Source organism: Meles meles, chromosome 18 (assembly GCF_922984935.1).
Source record: "Meles meles chromosome 18, mMelMel3.1 paternal haplotype, whole genome shotgun sequence".
NCBI classification, from domain to species: Eukaryota; Metazoa; Chordata; class Mammalia; order Carnivora; family Mustelidae; genus Meles; species Meles meles.
This window is the reverse complement of record NC_060083.1, coordinates 41618552-41642549: the sequence shown is the minus strand read 5'-3', so window position 1 is coordinate 41642549 and position 23998 is coordinate 41618552. Positions and strand designations below refer to the sequence as shown.

Sequence of the window (23998 nt, the reverse complement as noted above, 5' to 3'; positions counted from 1 at the left end):
AAAGGGTCGCGTTTGTCTCGGTTTGGGCTCAGAGGACCTCATCCTCGTTCATTATTCATGGTGTAGGAGGGCACTATGGGTGCCCAGGGTTTTTTTTTTACTATTCATAAGGAGGCGGGGTCTCTTTCCCGTGTGGGTGTGGTGCTCCTGAGAGGGTTCTAAAATATTCATGAGAGAGGAGGGCACTATGGGAGCCGGGGTGGTCTTACTATTTATGAGGGGGCGGGGCTTCCTTCCCGCTGGGCCTCCTGGGAGGATTCTAAAATATTCTTGAGGCCTCGGGGGCGCCTGGGAGGCGGGAACGCAGCTCCGGAGCCGACCGGAGCTGGACCCGCCCTCAACCCGGCGGGAAAATCCTGAGGAGAAATTTTCTTTTTTAAACATTAAGAAATTTGAGGATGGTGGGGCAGAACAGCTAAGTCCCATTTGCCTGTGATTCCTTAGGCGGAAAACTGTCAAAATCTGTGGTAAAAAGAGATTTTTTTTCCCCAGTACTTTCTTGAGATAGTTTCATCTTTTCCTTGACTGAAGGGGGTAAAAAAGTGCATCACCATGCGGTTTGATTCTTATATCGGCCAGTTTCTGCTTTATGGTGTCCCCGGTTTGGCTCTCTGGAGGTGTTTGGGGCCAGTACCCTAGCAGGAGTGGGTCTCTTCTAAGGGGTTTTCTTAGGTTGGAACAAAATAGAAATTGTGGTGAATTGCTGTTGGACGGTTTTCTCTGAAAGGGGGAAGTTCAGCCAAGAAGGCCCTCAAACCTTTTCGCAGTCAATAACGAGTGGGGTGGAACGGAGGCATGGAAACTTTATTACTATTATTTTGGTCAATGATTCTCATTCTCTTGGGGGAAGAGGGAGAAAACCGTAAATAGTTTGGGATTACACCTTGGGGATTTTCAGAAAAGCCTGTATTCCCCCCGCAAAGCGTCCAGGTCTGAGTGAGGAAAATAAGGAATTGTAAGAGGAGACTTCGGTGTTAGAAGAAGGGGCCCATTGAGTTTTAATCCTCAGAGGTTTAAATATATACACTCAGTGGTTGACATTGAAGTCCCCGGGGTCCCAGGGGTCAGTGAGTCTCTGAAGAGCCCAAAGGCCCCATCTAAGTCCCACTTTACATGTTCTTCACAGACCGGACAAATCCTAGGCCCGATTTATAATTTTATTACAATGAAAATGCTTTAAAGTGCCTACTGTGAAAGTTAAAAACAACCTCATCAACATTTTTCCATTTATTTACATGCAGCCTTTAAAATATATATACTTGTAGAAGTACCTATTGGCATGGAATGAAGTTAGTTTTCATTACCATTGAAAAAAGCGGGTTACAAAATAGTATGAACAGTGATCCTTTTTTGTTAGAATATATATATATTCTATATATAGTTGTATGTAATATATATAATTCTGGAGTGATATAAACCAAAGTTTATAAGTCAATTTAAGTGTCTTCTTTTGTCTTGCTGTACTTTGTAAACTTTTTTGACAATGCAATATGTTACTTGTGTAATTTTAATGATTATTTTAAAATAGCTTCTAATTGAAGTGCTCATGGAATGCTTAAGCAGAGTGCTATTGGTATGGTTTTAAAGGAGGTTCACAGTATGTTTTTCACTAAGAACTAAATTTCTTGGCCATGTTTTCGAAGTATAACTGATTTTAAGTTGATATGTAACCTTTTAGATGAGTAAGTAACAATGTGATTTTAGTAAGTTTGTGACAAAAGGAGAATATGCATTTGGGTCAGATGTATTTGTAACTCTTTGATGAAATGTCTTAGTTGTTACTTCAGAAACAGGAAGGCTTAGAGTTGTAGTTATGTACATGTATGGGTAAATGTACAAAAGACAATGCTTTCTGAATTGGCGCAATAGTGACACAAAGTCACCTATTATGAATATTTTTTAAGAATTATTTTTTGGTGTAAGTAAATTATCAGTGATTTTAATAAGTTCTAAGAAATGTTCATTTAAAAATCAAGTTATGTAGGCCCTTCTTAAGAATTGTAAGTAACCAAAAGTGGAATTAGGAGGAAAATTATTGTTCATTTATTTATTCTAATCTTTTTAATTTTACAGGACTTTAATTTCACTATTTATTTGTGTTATACAGCACAGCACATAATTGGTAATAGTAATGCAATCTTCTTAATCTGTTAGAACTTGTAAATTTTAAATGTTCTAAAGTTAGAATTTCTATTTCTTGTCTCTATTTTTATTGCTTCCAACAAAGAAAATATCAGTACTCAGTTTGAAAGAAATGGAAAAACTTCACTACAAAATTTTAAAGCTACAATAATATTTTGATTTTTTTAAATGTAAAGATTATAAAAGCAACATACTAATTGACAGATCTTGAATGTTTTGAATTTGTTATATTGGTTTTTTTCTGTCATATCTTACTTTTTAAAGATTTTGCATATTTTCTTAGACTATATCTCATCCAAATACATGTCTCTTATTCTACTAAAATTCTTTATCTAGAATATTTGGCTAAGAGGGAAAAGACTTTTAAACATTTCATATCATTTGAGATGAATAAATACATTCTTAATTGGTGGGAGCTCTGTAAATTAGACATTATATGAAAAGTTTTGTTAATAGAGGGGTTCCTGGTTGACTGAGTCAGTAGAGCATGTGACTCTTGATTTTGGGGTCCTAATTTGAGCCCCACGATGTGGGTAGAAATCACTTAATATATGTGCTGCCGAAGCGAGCACGGGTAGAAATCACTTAAAAAAAAAAGTTTTGTAAATAGATAGACAGCTATTTACCAACAAGGTATCAGTTTCTCCATTTACAAAACAGCTCTTTGTTGCTATAATTTTCCTTTCTCCTTTGTCTCTTGTATTTTATTTTTCTAACCAGGATAAATTCATGAGATAAGAAAAAGGATGGCATCTAGAATAAATACCAGTTTCACTTTGATTCCCAACCAGAAATATAGACGTAGTAATCGTCGATCCAGCAGCTATTTTTCCAACACCCTTGGCTCAGATTCTCAGCCCTTATCAACGCTTGGAAATTTTAAAGCCTTGCCATTGGAAATATTCCAAATAATCTTAAGATATTTATCAGGTGAGGTCTGGGAACTATGAGTAGGCTATATAGATGCTTGAATTTTTATTCCCCCCGCCCTCCCCCCCCCCCCCCGCAAGAACTACTTTGTCATCTTAGGCCCTGCTAGAATGTTAATGGTATTTACATTATGTTTATTTTCTGGTTTCATCATTGTTAGGTAAGGGATATAATGAAGAAAGTGTGGCATTCAAACTCTTTAAAGTATGCCTCTAATTATAACTTAACTGTTACATCACTAAGTATTTCCAACTCATTGAACAGGAGATTTAAAACAATTTAAAAATTTTCCCTTTTCCTCCACTTTTTTATATATTTTATTATTAGTATATTATTGATGAGCTAACTTATAAGTTAATAGATTGCACTAATAATGATGTTCTTGTAATTAAGCTATTTATATATATATATATATATATATATATATGTATTTCTTTTGGTAGTGAAGGATATCAGCATGCTAAGCATGGTGTCCAAAACAGTCAGCCAGCACATTATTAATTATATTTCAACCTCGTCAGGAAGCAAAAGACTTTTACTACAGGATTTTCATAACCTTGAGCTGCCTAGCAAGAGACAAGACTCTGCCATACTGGAACATTACAGATCTCTAGGTAATTTATGTAATGAGAATTGTAACAAGTAAAGAACTACACTTAATTAAGGGGATTTTATTAAAGAATGCCGTAAGGCCTATGGGAAATGGGATATTTCTTAAAATGTGCCTATTTCTATGATGCTTTTATTCTTGAGTGTGGAGACTTTTCCATAATAGTCCCTTATACTTATCTTTAAAAGTGAGAGAATGAGCTTTAGTGTAAAGTATCAGTCCTTGTGGTTTCATGTGCATACAATGTCACCTTTCCTTATTGTTTAGGTGACTTTCCAGTGAAATTGATGTACTTCCTATACTTCCTGGGGATCTAATGAATTTTATTTCTGAACTTCTTTTCTCTTTCAACCATAATCTAATCCTTAAAATAGAAAAGAAATGTAAACACATTATTGTGGAAGATCACTTATTCTCTTATCAGAAACAATTTTTTTAAAAGTACTCCACATATTTATTAATAAATTATTACACTATAATTAATCTTATCAAAGGAAATTCCATATAATCCATTCCCTTGATTTAGAATCATCTATGTCTTTTACCCCATTCATTGATGTACTCAAATAAAATTCTAATTTTGACTTGACTAGTGGCACCAGTTTAATTATGAAACTACCTTATAATTAACCAAAACATGGCAATAAAGCCAAAAGCTAAGGTGATGTTTCCAATTTTTAAATAAAGTCATAATAGTTAAGTTAAATGGTTATTACCTTTTAGTAGCGCAAGGAAGCCTAGCTTTAAGATAATAAAATAAGACTATATACATGTATATAAATACATAAAAGTATATTTGATAAATTAATAAGATTACTATTAATTAGATTTAGTTTCATAAGAGTAAATGAAAGGTATGCAATCTGATTACAGTGTTATGTGTTTCAGTATTTGTGGTTGGACTTAGTAAAGCCTGTAACAGAATATAGCAATGACTTTTTGCTACTTGTCATTGTAAATATCTTTTTTCAAACATCCTTAGTTGTAGAATAAGTGGTACAGTAAAAGAGCTTATTTTATGGTTTTGATCTGAAAGAATTTTTTTTCTCCCTAACCAAGATTCAATCACTTAAAGAAGCAAAACAACATTAAGATAAATATATGGATAATTCAGTGAAAAATACAAACATGTATTGATCTTAATAGCCAGCTTTTAAACACAGTTTCATTCATGTAATGATTTCAACTTTCCACTTAGTTTTGGTGCAGACACCTGGCTTATGACTGATTTTTTAGGTAAATGTTTGATGTACTTACCGTTTTCTCATGTTGCCTTTCCTATCTGATCCGTTCTTGTTTTCAGACATTAAAATAACATTTTCAGAATTCTGTGCTCTGAAGATTATAAATTATAATTTGCTTCTTCATATAAGACAGAGCAGATGGCCAGTGTGAAAAGAACATTACATCTGACTCTATTTTAGTGGAAAGAAATTTTAAAAGTTAGTCTCTAAAGGGTATAGCAGAGCACCTGTGTTAAAAAAATAAATAAATAAGCCAGTATTGGTTTTTATGGTAAATTGCAATCCTCAAAAATAGGAGTTTTACATTAGAAAAAGCAACTAGCATACAATTATAGCTTACACTTCCCCAGCTATGATCTGCCATGGGACTGGATGCCAAAACATGAAAGGGAAAGAACTCAGCTTAAAAACCAAACATTGAAAATGTCTTTTTATGTACAAAAATACAGAGGGTTTATATTTCAAACTCAATTCTGGTCATGTGTTGTCCAAACATAGCAACTTCTAAAAATAAATTGGATTCCCATAGAGTCTACAGAATTATCTGAAGTAGCTATCATATACGTTTAAAAAAAAAAAAAAGTAAATGCAAGGAAGATAAAGATGGAGAAATTCATGATATTCAGGTATTGATTTTCCTACCATATATCTTATTTTTAGTAACATTGCCCTTATAGGAATGTTAACAATATATTGCCATTTTAGGAAAACAGACACATAAAGTTAGAGGGAACAAATCATACACTTCTGTCACTGTAGTTCAAGTTACATGTCTCACTGGGAAATTGAAGGGTTTTTTTTTTCTTTTTTAAAATATCTGAACACAAAATTCTATACATTCTTAACATGTAAGCCCCATAAAAGGATATCTTTGAAGGAAGAAATGGGTATTTCATCCAAACTGAATACTTTCTGTGAGTGAAAATAACTTCTAACCTCTGAAATTTTAAGTGCTTACGATTCAAAAATTTTTTATATGGAGAAAGGAATACAAAATCGCTTTTCTCATTCTTTCCATGTTTTACATTAACAACTCTTAAAGCATTTTCCTTTGTGAACATGTTAATTTCAAGAAATATTGGAATCTGTTTTCTGTAGAATAAAGATACAGTTCTACTAGTGCATCTTTGTGTCTGTTGTTGTATCTTTTTTAATCTAAATATTTTCTATATCTATCTTATAATATCAATTTCATCATTTTTGTAAGATTTTTATACCACTTAGTGGACATCACAGTTACTTGGTAAACACCATATATTGTAAGTGTTTGGTCCCAAACTTCCTCTTCAGAATCATATCAGCTCACAGTCCACTGTGATTTACCATACTTGACTTTCAAGGAAATGTTACGCTGTGCTTTACAGGTACTTTTACATTAATTGTATCGTTGTCATTTTTTTCATGTGTCTCTTTATGTTTTCAGGTCTACTGTTTAAAAGATGTACGTTGCTGCTACCCACAAGGGAAAGACTAAAGTACATTCACAAAATACTGGCAGAAGTAAGATCACACTTCTCAACTGGTTCACAATCTTGATTTCTAGTAAAGCTATTTGTTACAGCTTTTTAACAAGCTATGGATGGACCATTTTAGATCCATCTTCAATTAGTAGAATTTTGTGAATTAGTACTAATAACTGATTGATGATAATCTAATACTATACCAAGTATCCAGAGATTATAAAACACCAAAATGTAGTAGTCTTTTAGTTATCATAAAATAATTTTTATGTATAACTGAGAATATCATTCAAGTTTATTAGAGTTATCAGAGTATAAAAGTATTTTTTAACCTACATGAGAATCCTGAGGCTGTTTTAAAGTGGTAATTTAGACATTTTATTAAAATGAAATAATTTCTGAATGTTTACTCTTACTGTTTATGAATGTATGAAAACAAGGAAAGTATTTTTTTTAAGATTTTTATTTATTTATTTGACAGAGATCACAAGTAGGCAGAGAGGCAGGCAGAGAGAGAGAGAGAGAGAGGAGGAAGCAGGCTCCCAGTCGAGCAGAGAGCCCGATGCGGGGCTCTACCCTAGGACCCTGGGATCATGACCCGAGCCAAAGGCAGAGGTTTTAACCCACTGAGCCATCCAGGTGCCCCAGGAAGGTATTTTTAATATTAAATAACAGAACTTCTGAGAATGCCTGGGTAGCTTAGTTGGTTAAGCATCCGACTCTTGGTTTCAGCTCAGGTCATGATCTCAGGGTTGTGGGACTGGGCCCCATATTAGGCTCAGGCCTCAATGTGGAATTTTCTTGAGGTTCTCTCTCTCCCTCTCCCTTTGCCCCTAGCACCCCCATGCACACAAGCACACTCTCTCTTTTAACTCTCTCTAAAATAAATAAATCTTTAAAACATTTTAAAAAATAAAACTTTTATGGTAATTTATGACTTGAATGTGTATCCATGTGTTTAGGCATAATCTCTGTATAAGTGTTGATTTTCAATATACAAACTCAAACATACATCCAACACTGATGGTTCAGTTCTACACTCAATAGTATGCAAACTGTTTCTGATGCATTCGCTTTTTTTCATGTCAGTATTTGCACTGAGTTCAGGTCTATATTATTAGAGCAGTTTCTCAGATAATCTTTCTGCCATCTCTTTCTTTACTTTGCAAGACATTCTGTGTGCTGAATCAAGGTTATTCTTCCCAAAGCATCCCTTTCATTGAGTTAATTTTCTTACTTAAAAATCTTTCAGTGGCTACTTAATTTCGGCAAGATAAGGTCCAAAGTCTATAGATGGTATTTAGGGCTCTTCCTGACAATGCAACCTTACTCCCTACTACACTGAGCCCAGTTAAGTATGTCATATCTTTCTTCCCACATAAAGCTTTTCATTCCTACCACTGTACAATGTTATCCTTAATTTTTCCCTCACCTATCTTTCCTGTCTTTTTCATTCCTTATATTTGAATCCTACTTTAAGACAATGCTTTTTTCACATGCTTCAGAAGCTGTTTTGATCATTCCCAAATTTATCGTTTCTGCTTTCACAGTGTCTAATATAGTGTGTATTTAGTCATTTTCACATCTATGTATATTCTAACCTGAATTATCAAAATAATTTCACATGTGTCTATTTTATTCTAAATAAATTATAAACTCCTTTAAGACACTCGGTTTTATACTTCTTTTGTGATCTTATGTAACACAATTCTAGTTATTTAGCCTTTTCATTATTTTCAATTAATAGGGAAAATATTCCTGCATATTTCCATTAAATTTGAATGTCCAATCATTGTACAGTTCCATTGTAAAAGAGGAATTAATAGTTGTTCTCTTTACAGGTTTCCTGTTTTAAATTCAATGGCTGTGCAGCTCCTATCCAATGTTTAGGATTACCATGTTATGGCATATTTTTACAGGTACATTTTTTTAAATGAACGAGGAAAAGGCATGTTTTTTGAAGTGTTAACAGGTAGAGCATGTAGTCTACATTTCCATAGGTTAATAAAAATAATAATAATCTAAAAGAGAACAAAATAAAATTATAAAGATTTGAGGAAGTGTTAATCTAACAGTATGTTTGCCACCTCAGATTTTTTTCTTGAATTTCTCAAAACGTTTATTTGCTCAATACCAATATACTTGAAGTTTCCAGCCAGTTGTAAAGACTAGAAATCTTGTGGGGTGGCACGCACATGTGTGTGTATGTAATGAATTTTTAGTTTTGTGCTAGTTATTTAAGATGTGATTTTTAGAAGTGAAAAAAAATTAAAGCTTTGGAATATGGTAGATGTGTTAACTAACCTTACTGTGGTAATTATTTTGCAGTATGTACAGTTGTAAAATCACTACATTATATACTTTAACTTACACAATGTTATATGTCAATTAGATCTCAAGCTGATAAAAAAATCAACTACCTGATTTTTAAAAAGTTTTTGACTAATCTTTTATTATAAACAAAGAAGATTAATACTATTATTTAGTGTTATTCAATATTAATGGTATATTATTAATCTATTGTATTGTTTTAAGCAATTTAAATGTATAGTTTACCTTTGAAGAACATGGGTTTGAACTGTCCAGGTTCACTTATACAGATTTTTTTCAATAAATACAGTACAGTGCTATAAGTGTATTACCTCTTCCTTATGATTTTCTTAATAACATTTTCTTTTCTCTCACTTTATTGTAAGAATACAATAGACAATACATACAACACACAAAATATATGTCAATTGACTACGTTATTGGAAAGGCTTGCAGTCAGCAGCAGGCTATTATTAATAGTTAAGTTTTGGATAAGACAAAATTGACTGGGTGGGGTGTAAATGCCCCAATCCCTGTCTTTTTCTTTTCTTTTTTTTAAGATTTTATTATTTGACAGAGAGAGAGAGAGAGAGAGGGAACACAAGCAGTGGGGGTGAGAGAGGGAGAAGCAGGCTTCCCACAGAGCAGGGAGACTGATGTGGGACTTGATCCCGGATCCCGGGATCATGACCTGAGCCAAAGGCAGATGCTTAATGAATGAGCCACCCGGGCGCTCACCCCTGTCTTTCTCAAGGATCAACTGTAATAACTTATTTAAAACTTAACCTTACAGGGGTGCCTAGGTGACTCAGTGGGTTAAGCCTCTGCCTTTGGTTCAGGTCCTGATCTTGGGGTCCTGGGATCGAGCCCTACATCAGGCTCTCTGCTCAGTGGTGAGCCTCTTCCCCCTCTCTCTATGCCTGGCTCTCTGCCTACTTGTGGTCTCTCTCTGTGTCAAATAAATAAATAAAATCTTAAAAAAAAATACCTTGCAAAGTTTACAACAATTTTGCTCTATATGCCAGCCTGCCAACCACCATCTGCATGCCCAGATTCCAGTAGCGTAGGCCCTCCTACCATCTCTCTTCTAAGATATGTTTTTGCTTTTGGGGGAGGAAGGACGGGTAATATAAACACATATATTTATATAAAATTCAAAAGGTACAAACCTGTATAAAATGAAAAGGAAGTCTACCATCAGGGCCTGTTCATGGTCCACCGAGTTGCCTTCAACAGAAGTAACTGTTGTTAGCAGTTTCTTCTATGTGCTTGCACAGGAAATGTGATTGATTCGTAAACTATTAAAATCCAGTTCAACTATTTTAAGAAAAATTGATATGATTAATCAACCTTTTCAAAATCTAACTATAGATTAGCATGCCATTTGAATTTCCTTTTCATATATGTTTAACTGTACATTCTGGTTGGCTCAAAGATAAATATTAAACTTTGCCCTAATAAAAAATTTTTGCTCACTCGCATCAGAATGTTATCAGTAAGTGCTCATAATTGTCACATTAAGATGAGATCATTCTCATTTGTAAGCAGTATCATAAATGGTAACTAGAGGAAGTCAAAGGGACTCTGTTGAAAACTAAACCACAGTTGGCTGTGCCACGTATCTAATGTTGTGCTCTAGGATTTTGGTCTTTGTTACTTTGCCCATACTGTCAGGGTTCAGGATTCAGCACCATTTTAAAGTGTTCTGAAAGGATACTCCCTTGACAACCAAAAATAAACTGGATTTGGGGGCATTTCTCGGATTTGTTTATGTATATTTTCTTATTAATTTGAATTTTTGATAGTAGATAAAAATTGCACATCACCTTGATCATGTGCTATAGCAGTTATGCTCATAAGCTAGCAGTGACTTATATTTTGATTTGATGGTCAGGACATCTGTAATATTTCCTTCATTTTATTATTCTCAGACCTTAACGGCAGGTTGGGATGGACTCGAGTGCCATCGTGTGTATAACTTCTTATGTGAGCTGACTAATCTCTCCCGTAAGATGCAGACCGTTGTCTGCAGCAAACCAGGTAAAAAAAAACTACAATTCACAGTTAATATTATACAGATACATTTAACATTTAAGATAGATACATTAATATGTATTATATTAATAGATTATATTATATTAATAGATAATAAATTAACATTAAAAATAGAAAAAAACATAGTAGAGTTCGAAAGTATGTTTAAAAGAAAATCACGAGGGGCGCCTGGGTGGCTCAGTGGGTTAAACCGCTGCCTTTGGCTCAGGTCATGATCTCAGGGTCCTGGGATCGAGCCCCGCATCAGGCTCTCTGCTCAGTGGGGAGCCTGCTTCTCTCTCTCTCTGCCTGCCTCTCTGCCTACTTGTGATCTCGGTCTGTCAAATAAATAAATAAAATATTAAAAAAAAAAAAGAAAGAAAGAAAATCATGACATCCATATGTAGTAAAAGGACAAAGAAATGTAAGGAGAAGATAAACACTGAATTAGATTGTGAGGCACGTGATTAGAGAAAGAAGTATTCAGAGGGCTCAACTGTATGAATAATATTTTATTAATTAAGACTGGATGGAGGATATAAAGGTGTTCATTATAGTATTCTTTAAACCTTTATGTATATGAGATATTTCATAGTTTTAAAATTACGGAATCCTACAATCTAGCAGTTTCACTCTGAGATACTCCCACAGTGTGCATAAGGAGACCTGTGTAAGAATGAGCATTACAGCATGTAAGCATGAAAACTGCAAACAATCCAAATGCCCCTCGTCAGGAGAATGGAAAAATGAATTAAGTATCCATACAGTTGGGGTGCCTGGGTGGCTCAGTGGGTTAAAGCCTCTGCCTTTGGCTCGGGTCATGATCCCAGGGTCCTAGGATAGAGCCCCAAATCGGGCCCTCTGCTCAGCGGGGAGCCTGCTTCCTCCTCTCTCTCTCTCTTTGCCTGCCGCTCTGTGTCCTTGTGATCTCTCTCTCTCTCTCTGTCAAATAAAAAATAAAATCTTTAAAAAAAAAAACTATCCATACAGTTAAAACCATTGTAGTTAATATGTATGAATGAAAGCCACATGTATTAATATGGATAAGTCTCAAAATGTAAGGTGAGAGAAAGATAACCAAAGGATATTTTGAACATGTTACTATTTATATACAAATTAAAAACATGTAAAATAATTCTATGTATTCTTTATGGTAATATACCTGTATTAAATATAAGAACATAGTTAGGAGATAGGATGTTAAGTTTGTATGTCAGCTTGGCTGGATCAATACCCAACACTCAGGTATTTGGTCAAACATTATTCTAGATGTTTCTCTGAAGTTATTTCTTAGATGAGATTAACATTTAAATCAGTAGACTTTAAGTAAAGCAGATTAGCTCCATAATAAGGGTAGGTCTCATCAATCACTTGAAGGTCTTAGTAGAAAAAGACTGACCTCCCAAGCAAGAAAAAATTCTACCAAGCAGACTGCCTTTGGATTTGAACTGAAACTCTTCTCTGTTCTCTAGTCTGCCAGCATACCCTGCAGATTTTGGATTGCCAAACCTCCATAATCTTGTGAGCTAATTCCTCAAAATAAATTCTTCTCCATGTATGTATGTGTATGTATGTGTGTGTGTGTGTGTGAGTGTATACACATACACATACATACATGGAGAAGAATTTATTTTGAGGAATATATACATACATACATATATATATGTATAATATATACATACATACACATACACACATCCTGTTTATTCTGTTTTTTCTGGAGAACCCTGACTAGTACAAGAGGGTCAATATCCAAATTCAAGGTGGTGATTACCTCTAAGGATGAAGGGGAAGAGGATTGGGAGTGATATACAAGAAGCTGTATCCATACCTGTTTTATTTATTTTTTAAAAATCTGAAGAAAATATAGGAAAAAGTTAAGCCTTGACAAAGCTAAGTGACCGGTATCCAATATTTGTTATGATATCTCTGCTTTTCTGATGGCTTGAGATATTTCTTTCTTTTTTTTTTTTTTTAATGTTATTTAGTTATTGGACAGAGAGAGAGATCACAAGTAGGCAGGGAGGCAGACAGAGAGAGGGGAAGCAGGCTCCCTGCTGAGCAGAAAGCCTGATTCGGGGCTTGATTCCAGGAACCTGGGTTCATGACCTGAGCTGAAGGCAGAGGCTTTAACCCCCTGAGCCACCCAGGTGCCCCGGCTTAAGATATTTCATTATGAAACAAATTATGGATCAAAAAGGCAGATTTGAAGTCTAATGAAACAATAGCAAAATTACTTTATCATATCCCTCCCTGGACGAAGAACTTTTTTTTTTTTTTTTAAAGATTTTATTTATTTATTTGACAGAGAGAGAGATCACAAGTTGGTAGAGAGGCAGGCAGAGAGAGAGGAGGAAGCAGGCTCTCTGCCAAGCAGAGAGCCCGATGCGGGGCTCGATCCCAGGACCCCGAGATCATGACCCGAGCCGAAGGCAGCGGCTTAATCCACTGAGCCACCCAGGCGCCCCAAGGACGAAGAACTTTTATTGGCTCCCCAATGTCAACAAAATAAAGTCCAAACTGTTTATACTGGCTTTCACATTCTCATCCCAGTCTACTTTTTCAAATTTATTCCCCACTATTCTCTGTCTCTGCTTGTCATAGAATAGTCTTTACCTCTTCCCTCACTGTCTCACATATCTCTTACACATTTCTACCTCATATCTTTTATTCATTTTCTCTCTCTCTCTCCCTCTCTCTTTTTCTAAAATACCATCTCTCCTCATCTTTTAAGACCCAGTTTGCCAGACTTCCTCTGTAAAGCCTTTCCCGATGCTGTGTTACCTGGCTTAATACATCAAGGGGTACTTATTTCATATGGCCTTAGATCAATAGATGTTCCGTTTACTCTTGTCTTATCTACAAGTAAGTAGAACATACATGGTATAAAAGTGTAAAATGGTGCCACAACTATGGAAAAAACTTGACCATTTCTCAAAAAGCTAAACACAGAATTATCATATGGCCAAGCAATTCCACTCCTAGGTATTCCTAAGGGAATTGAGAGCTGGGACTTGGAAGGATACTCATATGCCAGTGTTCACCACAGCGTTATTCATATAGCCAAAAAGTGGGAACAACCCAGGCGTTCATAAACAGAGGAAGGGAAAAAACAAACGTTGGCTCTTTATACAATGGAATATTTTTCTGCCATAAAAGTAATGAAGTTTTAATGCATGCTAAAATGGGTGAACTTGGAAAACATGCTAAGTGAAATAAGTCAGACACAAAAGGACAAATATTATGTTTCCACTTAACTGAGGTACCTCAAACAGGCAAATTCATAAAAACAGAAAGCAGATTTGAAGTTATCAGGAACTGGGGGCAGACGGAAATGGAGAGTTATTGCTTAATAACTTAATAACCTCTATTTGAGGTGATAAAGAGTTTTGGAAATAAATAGTCGTGATGGTTGAACAGCATTGTGAATGTAAGTAATGCCACTATATTGTACATTTTAAAAATGGTTAGGATGGCAAACTTTGTGTTATATATTTATATATGTATAAATAAATTTATTTTTACCACAGTTTTTAAAAATAATGTAATAGATTTTTAAAAAAGATTTTGTTTGTTTGACAGACAGAGATCACAAGTAGGCAGAGAGCAGGCAGAGAGAGAGAGAGGGAAGCAGGCTCCCTGCTGAGCAGAGAGCCCAACTTGGGGCTCAATCCCAGGACCCTGGGATCATGACCTGATCCAAAGGCAGAAGCTTTAACCCAATGAGCCACCCAGGCACCCCAATATAATAGATTTTTTTTTAGGTTTAGTTATTTAAGTAATCTCTACACCTAACATGGGGCATGAACCCACGACTTCAACTTCAAGAGTCTCATGCTTTTCTGACGGAGTCAGCCAGGCACCCCAATATTATTATAGATTGTAAACTATTGAATTATACACTTTATTTTTTTAATATTTTATTTATTTATTTATTTAATTGACAGAGAGAGAAAGAGAGACACGGAGAGAAGGAACAGAATTAGGGGAAGTGGGAGAGGGAGAAGCAGGCTTCCCGTGGAGCAGGGAGCCCGATGCAGGGCTCAATCCCAGGACCCTGAGATCATGACCCAAGCAGAAGGCAGACACTTAATGACTGAACCATGCAGGTGCCCCTGAATTATACACTTTAAATGAGTGAATTTCTTGGCATGTAAATCATATATATTTTGATAAGTCTGTTTAAAAAGATAAACCCAAGATACTACTTCATACCCACTAGAACAGCTAGAATCAAAAAGTCATATAACAACAAGTGTTGGTAAGAATATGGAGAGATTGGAACCTCCATACATTGCTTGTCCGGATATAAGATGGTGCAGCCATTTTGGAAAGCAGTCTGGCGGTTCCTCAAATGACTAAACCTAGAGTTACTATATGACCCAGAAATTCCACTCCTAGGCCTATCTGCAAGAGAAATGAAAAACATATGTTTACACAGAAACTGGTACACCAGAGTTAATAGCAGCATTGTTTGTAATAGCCATTTTTTTGTCATAGACCTTTGGATACAACCCAAATGTCCATCAGCAGGTGAATGGATAAACAAAATGAGATATATCTATGCAATGAAATATTATTTGGCCTTAAAAATGAAGGAAGTACTGATAGATTCCATAACATGGGTGCTTGAAAACGTGCTAAAGGAAAGAAGCCAGTCACAAAAGACCACATACTACATGATTTCACTCCTGTGGAGTCTAGAAAAAGGAAATCTTTAGAGACAGAGGATAGATTAAGTGACCAATGTTACTTAAGTCTAGGGGTAGTAAAGAATGGAGGTATGGGGTGTGATAGCTAAAAGAACGGAATTTCTAGGGCGCCTGGGTGGCTTAGTCGTTAAGTGTCTGCCTTCTGCTCAGGTTTTGATCACAGGGTTCTGGGAATGAGTCCCGTGTTAGGCTCCTAGCTTAGCAGGGAGCCTCCTTCTCCCTCTCCCACTCCCCCCACTTGTATTCTCTATTTCGGCTGTCTCTCTCTGTCAAATAAATAAATAAAACCTTAAAAAAAATGGGATTTCTTTTTGACATGATAAAAGTGTTCTAAAATTGACTTGGTGCTGGCTGTATATATCTGTGAATATACTAAAACCACTGAATTGTATGCTGTATAAAGTTTATCTTAATAAAATTGTTTAAAAAATAGTCCCTTGAGGGGCACCTGGGTGGCTCAGTGGGTTAAAGCCTCTGCCTTCGGCTCGGGTCATGATCCCAGAGTCCTGGGATTGGGCCCCGCATCAGGCTCTCTGCTCCGCGGGGAGCCTGCTTCCTCCTCTCTCTCTGCCTGACTCTCTGCCTAGTTGTGATTTCTCTCTGTCAAATAAATAAAATATTAAAAAAAAAATAGTCCCTTGGTAATCTAAAATTTTTACAAAGGAAAATGAAGTAACACTTCAGTACAAAGTATATTACGGGTGTCTATCACTGACCATATCCACTGTGTGCATATCCAGTATGTACATCAGCCTTTCTAGGAAGAATGGTTTACAATTTTTTTTCTTCATAGGAAGTGCCCGAAAACTGGAGTTAAGGATAAGACTGTTCTGTAGGAACGTCCTGCTTGATCATTGGATACATCGAAGTGATTCTGCTTTTTGGTTGACACGTATATTAAAACCATGGCCAATGGTGAATCAGGCAAGATTATTATATATCATCTTCGGACCAATATCTCCTCAAGATGGTGAGCATCCATTTTTTTTAGGGATGTATGTTTCAAAAATGTTAATTACTTCTACTTTAGGAAGCATATCTTTTTATACCTCTTAGTTTCCTCATTCCTAATGATTAAACTGTGTTTCATGATTTCATAGATATATACTATATTAGCTTATGCATAGCTTAAGCTTCAAGACTACAGGCCATTAACAAATATATTCCTGTCATCTCTGGTGTACCTAAAAATGACTACTTTTCAGTTTTAAACATTACCTTACCTCAAGATTATATTGCTGCTGGAAGGGAATAATATTGTCTGTAAAACACAGTAGAAGTTAAATTGATGTTCTATCTAATTTGGGGTGCATAATATGATTATGCACATTTTTTGCCTTTTTAATTAAGTTTGGCTTAGATTAATGTTAAAATTAGCATGCAGCTCTTTGGTTCACATTACCTATATCAGGAGGTAACCAGTTTAAAGTAGCAGCAGGAAGCCAATCTGGGATTAAATTTTATGTGTAATTCACAAGGAGAATTGCTCATAGGTAAAGATTCAAAAATTGACTGGATTACTGTGTTTTGATATATTTAATGTTTGGAAGACACTCAAATACAGCATGTTCTCTTTTTGGAAGGATATCAGATTTCATTTGATTTTAATAAGATTACATTAATTGTTTATTATAATTTTTTGGAAGATTTTATTTATTTATTTGACAGAGAGAGAGAAGGCACAAGCAGGGGAAATGGGAGAGGGAGAAGCAGGCTCCCTGCTGAGCAAAGAGCCTGATCATGACCTGAGCCAAAGGTAGACACTTAACCTACTGAGCCACCCAGGCGTCCCATTGTAATTTTTGTTATAGGAGTAGCATTATCTTTGAACTAGAAGCACTATTTTCTTGGTAAAACTACCTTTTCTTTACTTCATGTAGCAATTGTTGCTAAACTTCGTCACATCAGTCAGAGACGTTCACACCTATACTGTTGTCAGAACTGACTTTTCATTATGAAAGTAGCATATATAAGCAATGGGATTCTGTAATGCCATCCAATTTCCTTTTTAAACAATCCATGAATCTTTATCACAAAGCCAACTATTCTGTCATAGCCTAGTTTTTGTTTCAATTATCCAGGACAGGTGATTTGGCAGAAAATGATAGAAGGACCTACAGATGAATCCAGTCTGAAAGGTTTGGCTGATGCTATTAAATTACTGTATGACACAGGCACCAAAGAGTGGACAGCAGATGATGTTATCAGTCTTGTAGATGAACTATCAGGTAAACGTACATATTTACCACACAGAGTAGTAGAAATGTATTCTTAGAATACAATTATAACATTGTAAGGATAATTCTACAGGTAACAAATGAATTGCCTATTCGAAATCAATAAATGTTCTAAAATATTTGAAGAGTTCGGTATATGTTTGAAGAGAATGCATATAATCAATTTCCTTTCCTCCAATTGCCAATAAATATATATTTATTATTATCTGAAAGTTTCATAATTTAATCAGCTCAGTTATTCCCATTTGCAAATTCCAAATTCTCACAACCTCCTAGGTTGTGTAAGAAGAAAGCCTTCTCCTATTGGCTCAAAAGGAAAACAGTTTTTTTCCATTCCTGCAGAATCCTTTAGATTCTAAAGGTTATAAGTTTTCTTTGCTTACATAGAATTAGATCACCTTGCCTTTTGATCTGTGTGTGGGAGAAATGCTTTGACTATATTGCTAGGACATTTGTAAAAGCCACTATAACTTGGCAATAATCTCTGTTTCTGGTTGAATGCAGTAATTGCAAAACTACAGCATTTTTTTCTGTGCTTTTCCCTTGGCTCTAGTTGTATTTCCAAAAAGGTAATATAATATTGCATGTATTTAATGATGTTTACTAGAGCTATTATGTAATTTCTCACTAAATAACTCTTCTTCCTCTAACAAAAGTGGTTCCCCGTGAGTGGCTCCTAGAGAATAATGCACGTCTCCTAATCCTAAGTGGAAACAACATCTGTTTCACTTTCATGGCGAGTAAAGCTGTGAATGGACGGGCCATTGAACTGGCAAAGCTGATAGTCTTTTTGGCTTTGGTAAGTAAAAAACAAGCTTTTCTCTAGCAAGGTGTTTAACATTATAGTTGACTTACCAGGGAGCTGCCCTGAAGGAACTGAAATATGTTCAGAACATTTTGAAAGAATAAGTACTTAAGTATCTTTTTTTTTTTTTAAGATTTTATTTATTTCTGTGAGAGAGAGCATGAGAGAGAGAGCATGAGAGGGGAGAAGGTCAGAGGGAGAAGCGGACTCCCCATAGAGCTGGGAGCCCAATGCGGGACTCGATCCCCGGACTCCAAGATCATGACCTGAGCTGAAGGCAGCTGCTCAACCAATTGAGCCACCCAAGCACCCTTAAACATCTATCTTATGTATAGTTAAATTTTTAAAAATATATATAATGTAATATCATATTTGGAATAATTCCTTATATTAATCTCACCCCACTTAATGTCCATATTTTCATTATACAGCTCTGCCGAGTTATATTCTTTTTTAAAGATTCCATTTAAAAACAGCTTTTATGATTTGCTTCAAAATAATCATTGGGGAGCAGGAGAGGATGTGAAAATAAATGGTAGTAGAGAGGAGACAAGATTGGTAATTGCTGAAGCTAGGGAATGGATATTGGGGGTTCACTATAGTATTATCTCCACTTTTGTATAGTTAAAATGTTTTTCAGAACAAAACATTAAGGGCACTTGAGTGGCTCAGTCGGTTAAGCAGCTGCCTTCAGCTCGGATCATGATACTGGGGTCCTGGGATCAAGCCTTGCGATCCTGGGGTCCTGGGATCAAGCCTTGCGTAGGGCTCCCTGCTCAGCAGGGAGTCTGCTTCTCTCTCTCCTGGCTTGTGCTCTCACTCTCTCTGTGTCAAATAAATAAGCAAAATCTTTTTAAAAAGAAAGAAAAAAAAAAACGTTAGAGGGGGCTCCCTGGGTGGCTCAGCCGGTTGGCTCAGCCGGTTAAGTATCCAGCACTTGATTTTGGCTGATGTCAGGATCTCAGGGTCATGAGATCGAGCCCAGCATCAGAATTCACACTGGATGTGGAGCCTGCTTAAGATTTTTCTCTTTCTTTCTCCCTCTGCCCTGCCCTCCACGCCGCTCTCTCTCTCTCTCAAAAACAAACAAACAAACAAACAAACAAACATTAAAATGTATTTAATATTCATTCATTTAAACACACTGAATGTTTTACTGTGGGCCTAACACTGTGTGAGATTCTAAGAGTATGGAAATTAATGGAACAAATCTCCGACCAAAAGCTGCTTAAGGTCTTTTTTTTTTTTAAGATTTTATTTATTTATTTGACAGACAGAGATCACAAGTAGGGAGAGAGGCAGGCAGAGAGAGAGAGGGGAGGAAGCAGGTTCCCCGCTGAGCAGAGAGCCTCATATGGGGCTTGATCACCGGACCTGGGATCATGACCTGAGCCAAAGGCAGAGGCTTTAACCCACTGAGCCACCCACACGTCCTCCTTAAGGTCTTTTGAGATCTATCAAGGTATATATAAATAAATTCAGTGTGATAAGTACAAATATATGTGTATTAAAAAGATACAAACAGACATAGCAGAGGGGAGCCAGTACTGGGTGAATATAGCACAGACAAGGCTTCCCCAGCCCCAGCAGAAATAGGTTTTTAAAAATGAATGGGAGTTTGGGGCGCCTGGGTGGCTCAGTGGGTTAAAGCCTCTGCCTTCAGCTCAGGTCATGATCTCAGGGTCCTGGGATCGAGCCCTGCATCAGGCTCTCTGCTCAGCAGGGAGCCTGCTTCCCTTCCTCTTTCTCTGCCTGCCTCTCTGCCTGCTTGTGATCTCTGTCTGTCAAATGAATCAATAAAATCTTAAAAAAAAAAAATGAATGGGAGTTTAGTTCGCCAGGAGATGAGGGGTGGGTGTGTGTGTGCAAATTATTCTAACATGTACTTGCGTACGTTACATGGAAATCTCACTGATTTGCCTACCATCACAGATGCCACCCCAGCCAGTGCTTTAGAAGCACTAGAATAGTCTTCCAGGTGACTGTTGTGAGGAATGAGTGATGTAATGCATTTCCTATGGAATAGATACAAGAATCTTTACCAAACCAACAGCTTAAAACATGAATAAAACCTCGGTGGCTTTTCTTAAAATGCGAAACTGAAGAAAGCTATCAAATTAATTACATTCACAGTGTAAATATTTATTTTAGTAATTAAGCAGATTGCCTCAGAGAGAGAGAGAGAGATGGAACTGCATGTATTTGCGGGACTGTAAGCCACTCAGTATTATTTCAGGAGTAGAATGTGCAGAGGAGGAGGAGGTGAGGAAGGGCAATAAGAAGGGAGAGGCTAGGTAAGGAAGGTTTTGCCAACCATTCTGCAGGTCTTGAACACATCCTCTAATAGGGAGCTGCTGAAAAGTTTTAGGAAGGTGAGAGCCATGGTGAGTTTTAAGTGTTTGGAAGGTTACTTTGGCAGCACTATAGCAAGTCACCTTTATTGACTTTCCTAAAAAACCCTGATAAACATCTCAGTGCTGATCACTCATTTTCTCTAAGTGGTATCAGTTTTGTCTTCTCTTCATCTTCAATTACTACTGGTGTTCTTTTTTTTTTTTTAAGATTTTATTTATTTAGGGGCGCCTGGGTGGCTCCGTGGGTTAAAGCCTCTGCCTTCTGCTCAGGTCATGATCCCAGGGTCCTGGGATTGAGCCCCAAATCGGGCTCTCTGCTCAGTGGAGAGCCTGCTTCCTCCTCTCTCTCTGCCTGCCTCTCTGCCTACTTGTGATCTCTGTCAGTCAAATAAATAAATAAATAAATAATCTAAAAAAAAAAAAAAGATTTTATTTACTTATTTGACAGACGGATCTGAGAGACAGGCAGAGAGAGAAGAGGAAGCAGGCTCCCTGCTGAGCAGAGAGCCCTATGCGAGACTTGATCCCAGGACCCTGGGATCATGACCTGAGCTGAAGGCAGAGGCTTTAACCCACTGAGCCACCCAGGTACCCCAACTACTAGTGTTCTTAAACCATTTTATGTGTGGGGTAAATCATCTCCCAGAAGAGACTGGGCTCTTTGACATTCAGGACTAGGTGACTTATTTGTTTCATAGTGCCTAGAACAGTGCCTTACACATAGTACATAGTCAACAAATCTTTCCTGTTAAGTTTACATTATAACTAAATGTTGCACTACTATATGGTTTATTTTCATATTGTATATTATTTGGCTATGTGAATTAAATTGGCCATTTAGAATGTTAGTAAATAAACCTTTTTCCTTTTGGCCAGCTTAACTATTAACATGTAATCTTTAAATATTTTTATCCTTGGGGTGCCTGGGTGGCTCAGTGGGTTAAAGCCTCTGCCTTTGGCTCAGGTCATGATCTCAGGGTCCTGGGATCGAGCCCCACATGGGGCTCTCTACTCAGCGGGGAGCCTGCTTCCTCCTCTCTCTCTCTCTGCCTGCTTCTCTGCCTGCTTGTGATTTCTGTCTGTCAAATAAATAAATAAAACATTAATAAATAAATAAATAAATAATTTATCATTTATTTTTAAAATATTTTATTTATTTATTTGCAAGAGAGAGTGAGCAAGAGAGAGGAGAGAGCACGAGCAGGGGGAGAGGCAGAGGGAGAGGGAGAAGCAGATTCCCTGCTGAGCAGAGAGCCCAGACATAGGGCTCCATCCCAGCATCCTGGGATCGTGACCCAAGCCAAAGGCAGATGCCCAACCGACTGAGCGACCTAGTTGTCCCTTAAATATTTTATCTTTTAAGTAATAGATAAATATTCTGTACAACTCTCAAGGTAGAGAATTGATAAGATCATAGTTCTCTTGCCTATTAAAATTGCCCGTTTGTCACCCTTACTAGATTCCTGGAAAATAGAGGCCCTGTCTTTATGGCTTAACCATTGTATCTCCACCTCTTAGCATCTGCTCAATAAATAATAACTGCATGAATGAATGAGCAGAAGTCTTATTTTTGGTATGTTTAACAATTATTTGTAGTATTAGTTCTTACCTTAATGAATAATATGCTGTGATAATCTTGGACAGAGGTTTTATTTACATCACACTTTTTTCCACTAAAATTGTACCATTTGAAAGGAAAGGAAAACTAGTTGTAGGAGCATTTCCCACTTACAAACTCGATATGATGTCATGTGTAATAAATTATGTAAAGTCATAAACCCTCATTGTCAATACCACTTTCAAATTCTAGTGTTTTCTTTACCATTACTCTTTTTATATCGAAATCAGGTTTGTGAGAAAGAACTATACTGCATGGATTGGACAGTTAAAATGATGCAAAAAGTCTGTAAAGTCTTTAGCACTCCTATGGAAAGAAATAACTTCCTGCAGAGTGTGGCGAATGCATTCGCGTGTGTTATAATGGAAATGCTTCAGTTGGTTATGTCCGGTGAGTGAGTGTGCTTGTAGATGGTGCACAGGTGTGACTACAATGCATTCTAGTCTCCACTTGAAACTGCAAATTCCATGTAGACTTTCACTTGTAAACCAAGAATAGAAGAAGCATTTTTTGTTTATTTTTCCACAAGGTATATTTAGCTCTTGGTTTTGCTACTTTTTAAATTTCGCATGGATTTTAATGGAAAACCTAAAGTTGAAGGGTCTGTTCTAAAAGGAGCTAGTTCCAGTTTTGCACAGCAAAACATTCACTTGCTCACTTCCCAACCATCCTAATCACCATAATGACGCCCTATATTGTTTAGTTTCAACACATAGAATTATCTTTTAAGAATTATATAGTTCTATTAAGTAGCCAACATGATAATCAGCCCTATTTTACAGATGAGAAGCTAAGGCTTAGAGAAATTACTTGACTTGCCCAAGGTCATAGAGTTAGAGGCAGTAAAGCATGGAGCAGCATCGTTTTCTTCTGACTCCTTTTTCAGTGCTCTTATACAGTTCCCTGACTTAGTAAAGATCACTGACTAGTCCTCTGTTACCTATTATTAGGGACAATTGGAACATCTTATTCCAAATAAATCATTTATTTAAAAACTTAACTGTCATTTTCTTTTCCCTACTGTCCACTCCTGTGTGTGGCATACAGGAGACCGTGACGAAGATGACAGAAGCTTTCTGAATTTGTTCCATCTTGTGCATGCTCAGGCAAACTTCCATAAGGAGGTCTTGTATTTGACCATGAATACTCTTTCTACCTAAATACCCAGGAAGTCTTGCATTTCAAGAATACCTCACCGAAGAAACAGTCGAAAGAGTGCTACTTTTCCACACTCAAAGAATAGCATCCATGGGACTTTTTATGACCTAAGTCCCCTAAAAACTCCAAAGCACAGAATTTTAGAAGCAACTGCTTGTACCATTATTAATATAAAAATTACAGGCAAACCCAAGAGTGTATTGAGATTTCTCCAGAAAACAAGCTGTGCCTTTCCAGGTTTTGGTAAACCTAACCCCAACTACATAGAGCATTAGTGCCCAATTGGGAGCCAACCTGTATGTGTTGGATGTTGGAAGCAAGGGAAAATTCTGTTTTGTAAGTAGAGGTGACTCAAATTCATTAGGTGGCTTCTGTATGTTCACT

At 36.5% G+C, this 23998-nt stretch overlaps 1 protein-coding gene and 1 pseudogene across 1 annotated transcript; one reads left to right on the top strand and one right to left on the bottom strand.

Annotated features, from left to right (window-relative positions):
* Positions 1–9922, bottom strand: part of LOC123929823 — a 44153-nt pseudogene extending 34231 nt beyond the window's left edge.
* FBXO47 (F-box protein 47) lies at positions 303–23922 on the top strand. Its single transcript, XM_045985901.1, has 11 exons — positions 303–467; positions 2863–3072; positions 3516–3686; positions 6350–6426; positions 8228–8305; positions 10628–10736; positions 16236–16412; positions 17524–17670; positions 18336–18478; positions 22687–22846; positions 23504–23922. The coding sequence occupies exons 2-11, from the start codon at positions 2889–2891 to the stop codon at positions 23614–23616; spliced, it is 1359 nt and encodes a 452-aa protein (XP_045841857.1). The 5' UTR covers positions 303–467; positions 2863–2888; the 3' UTR covers positions 23617–23922.
* The last annotated feature ends 76 nt before the right edge of the window (positions 23923–23998 follow it).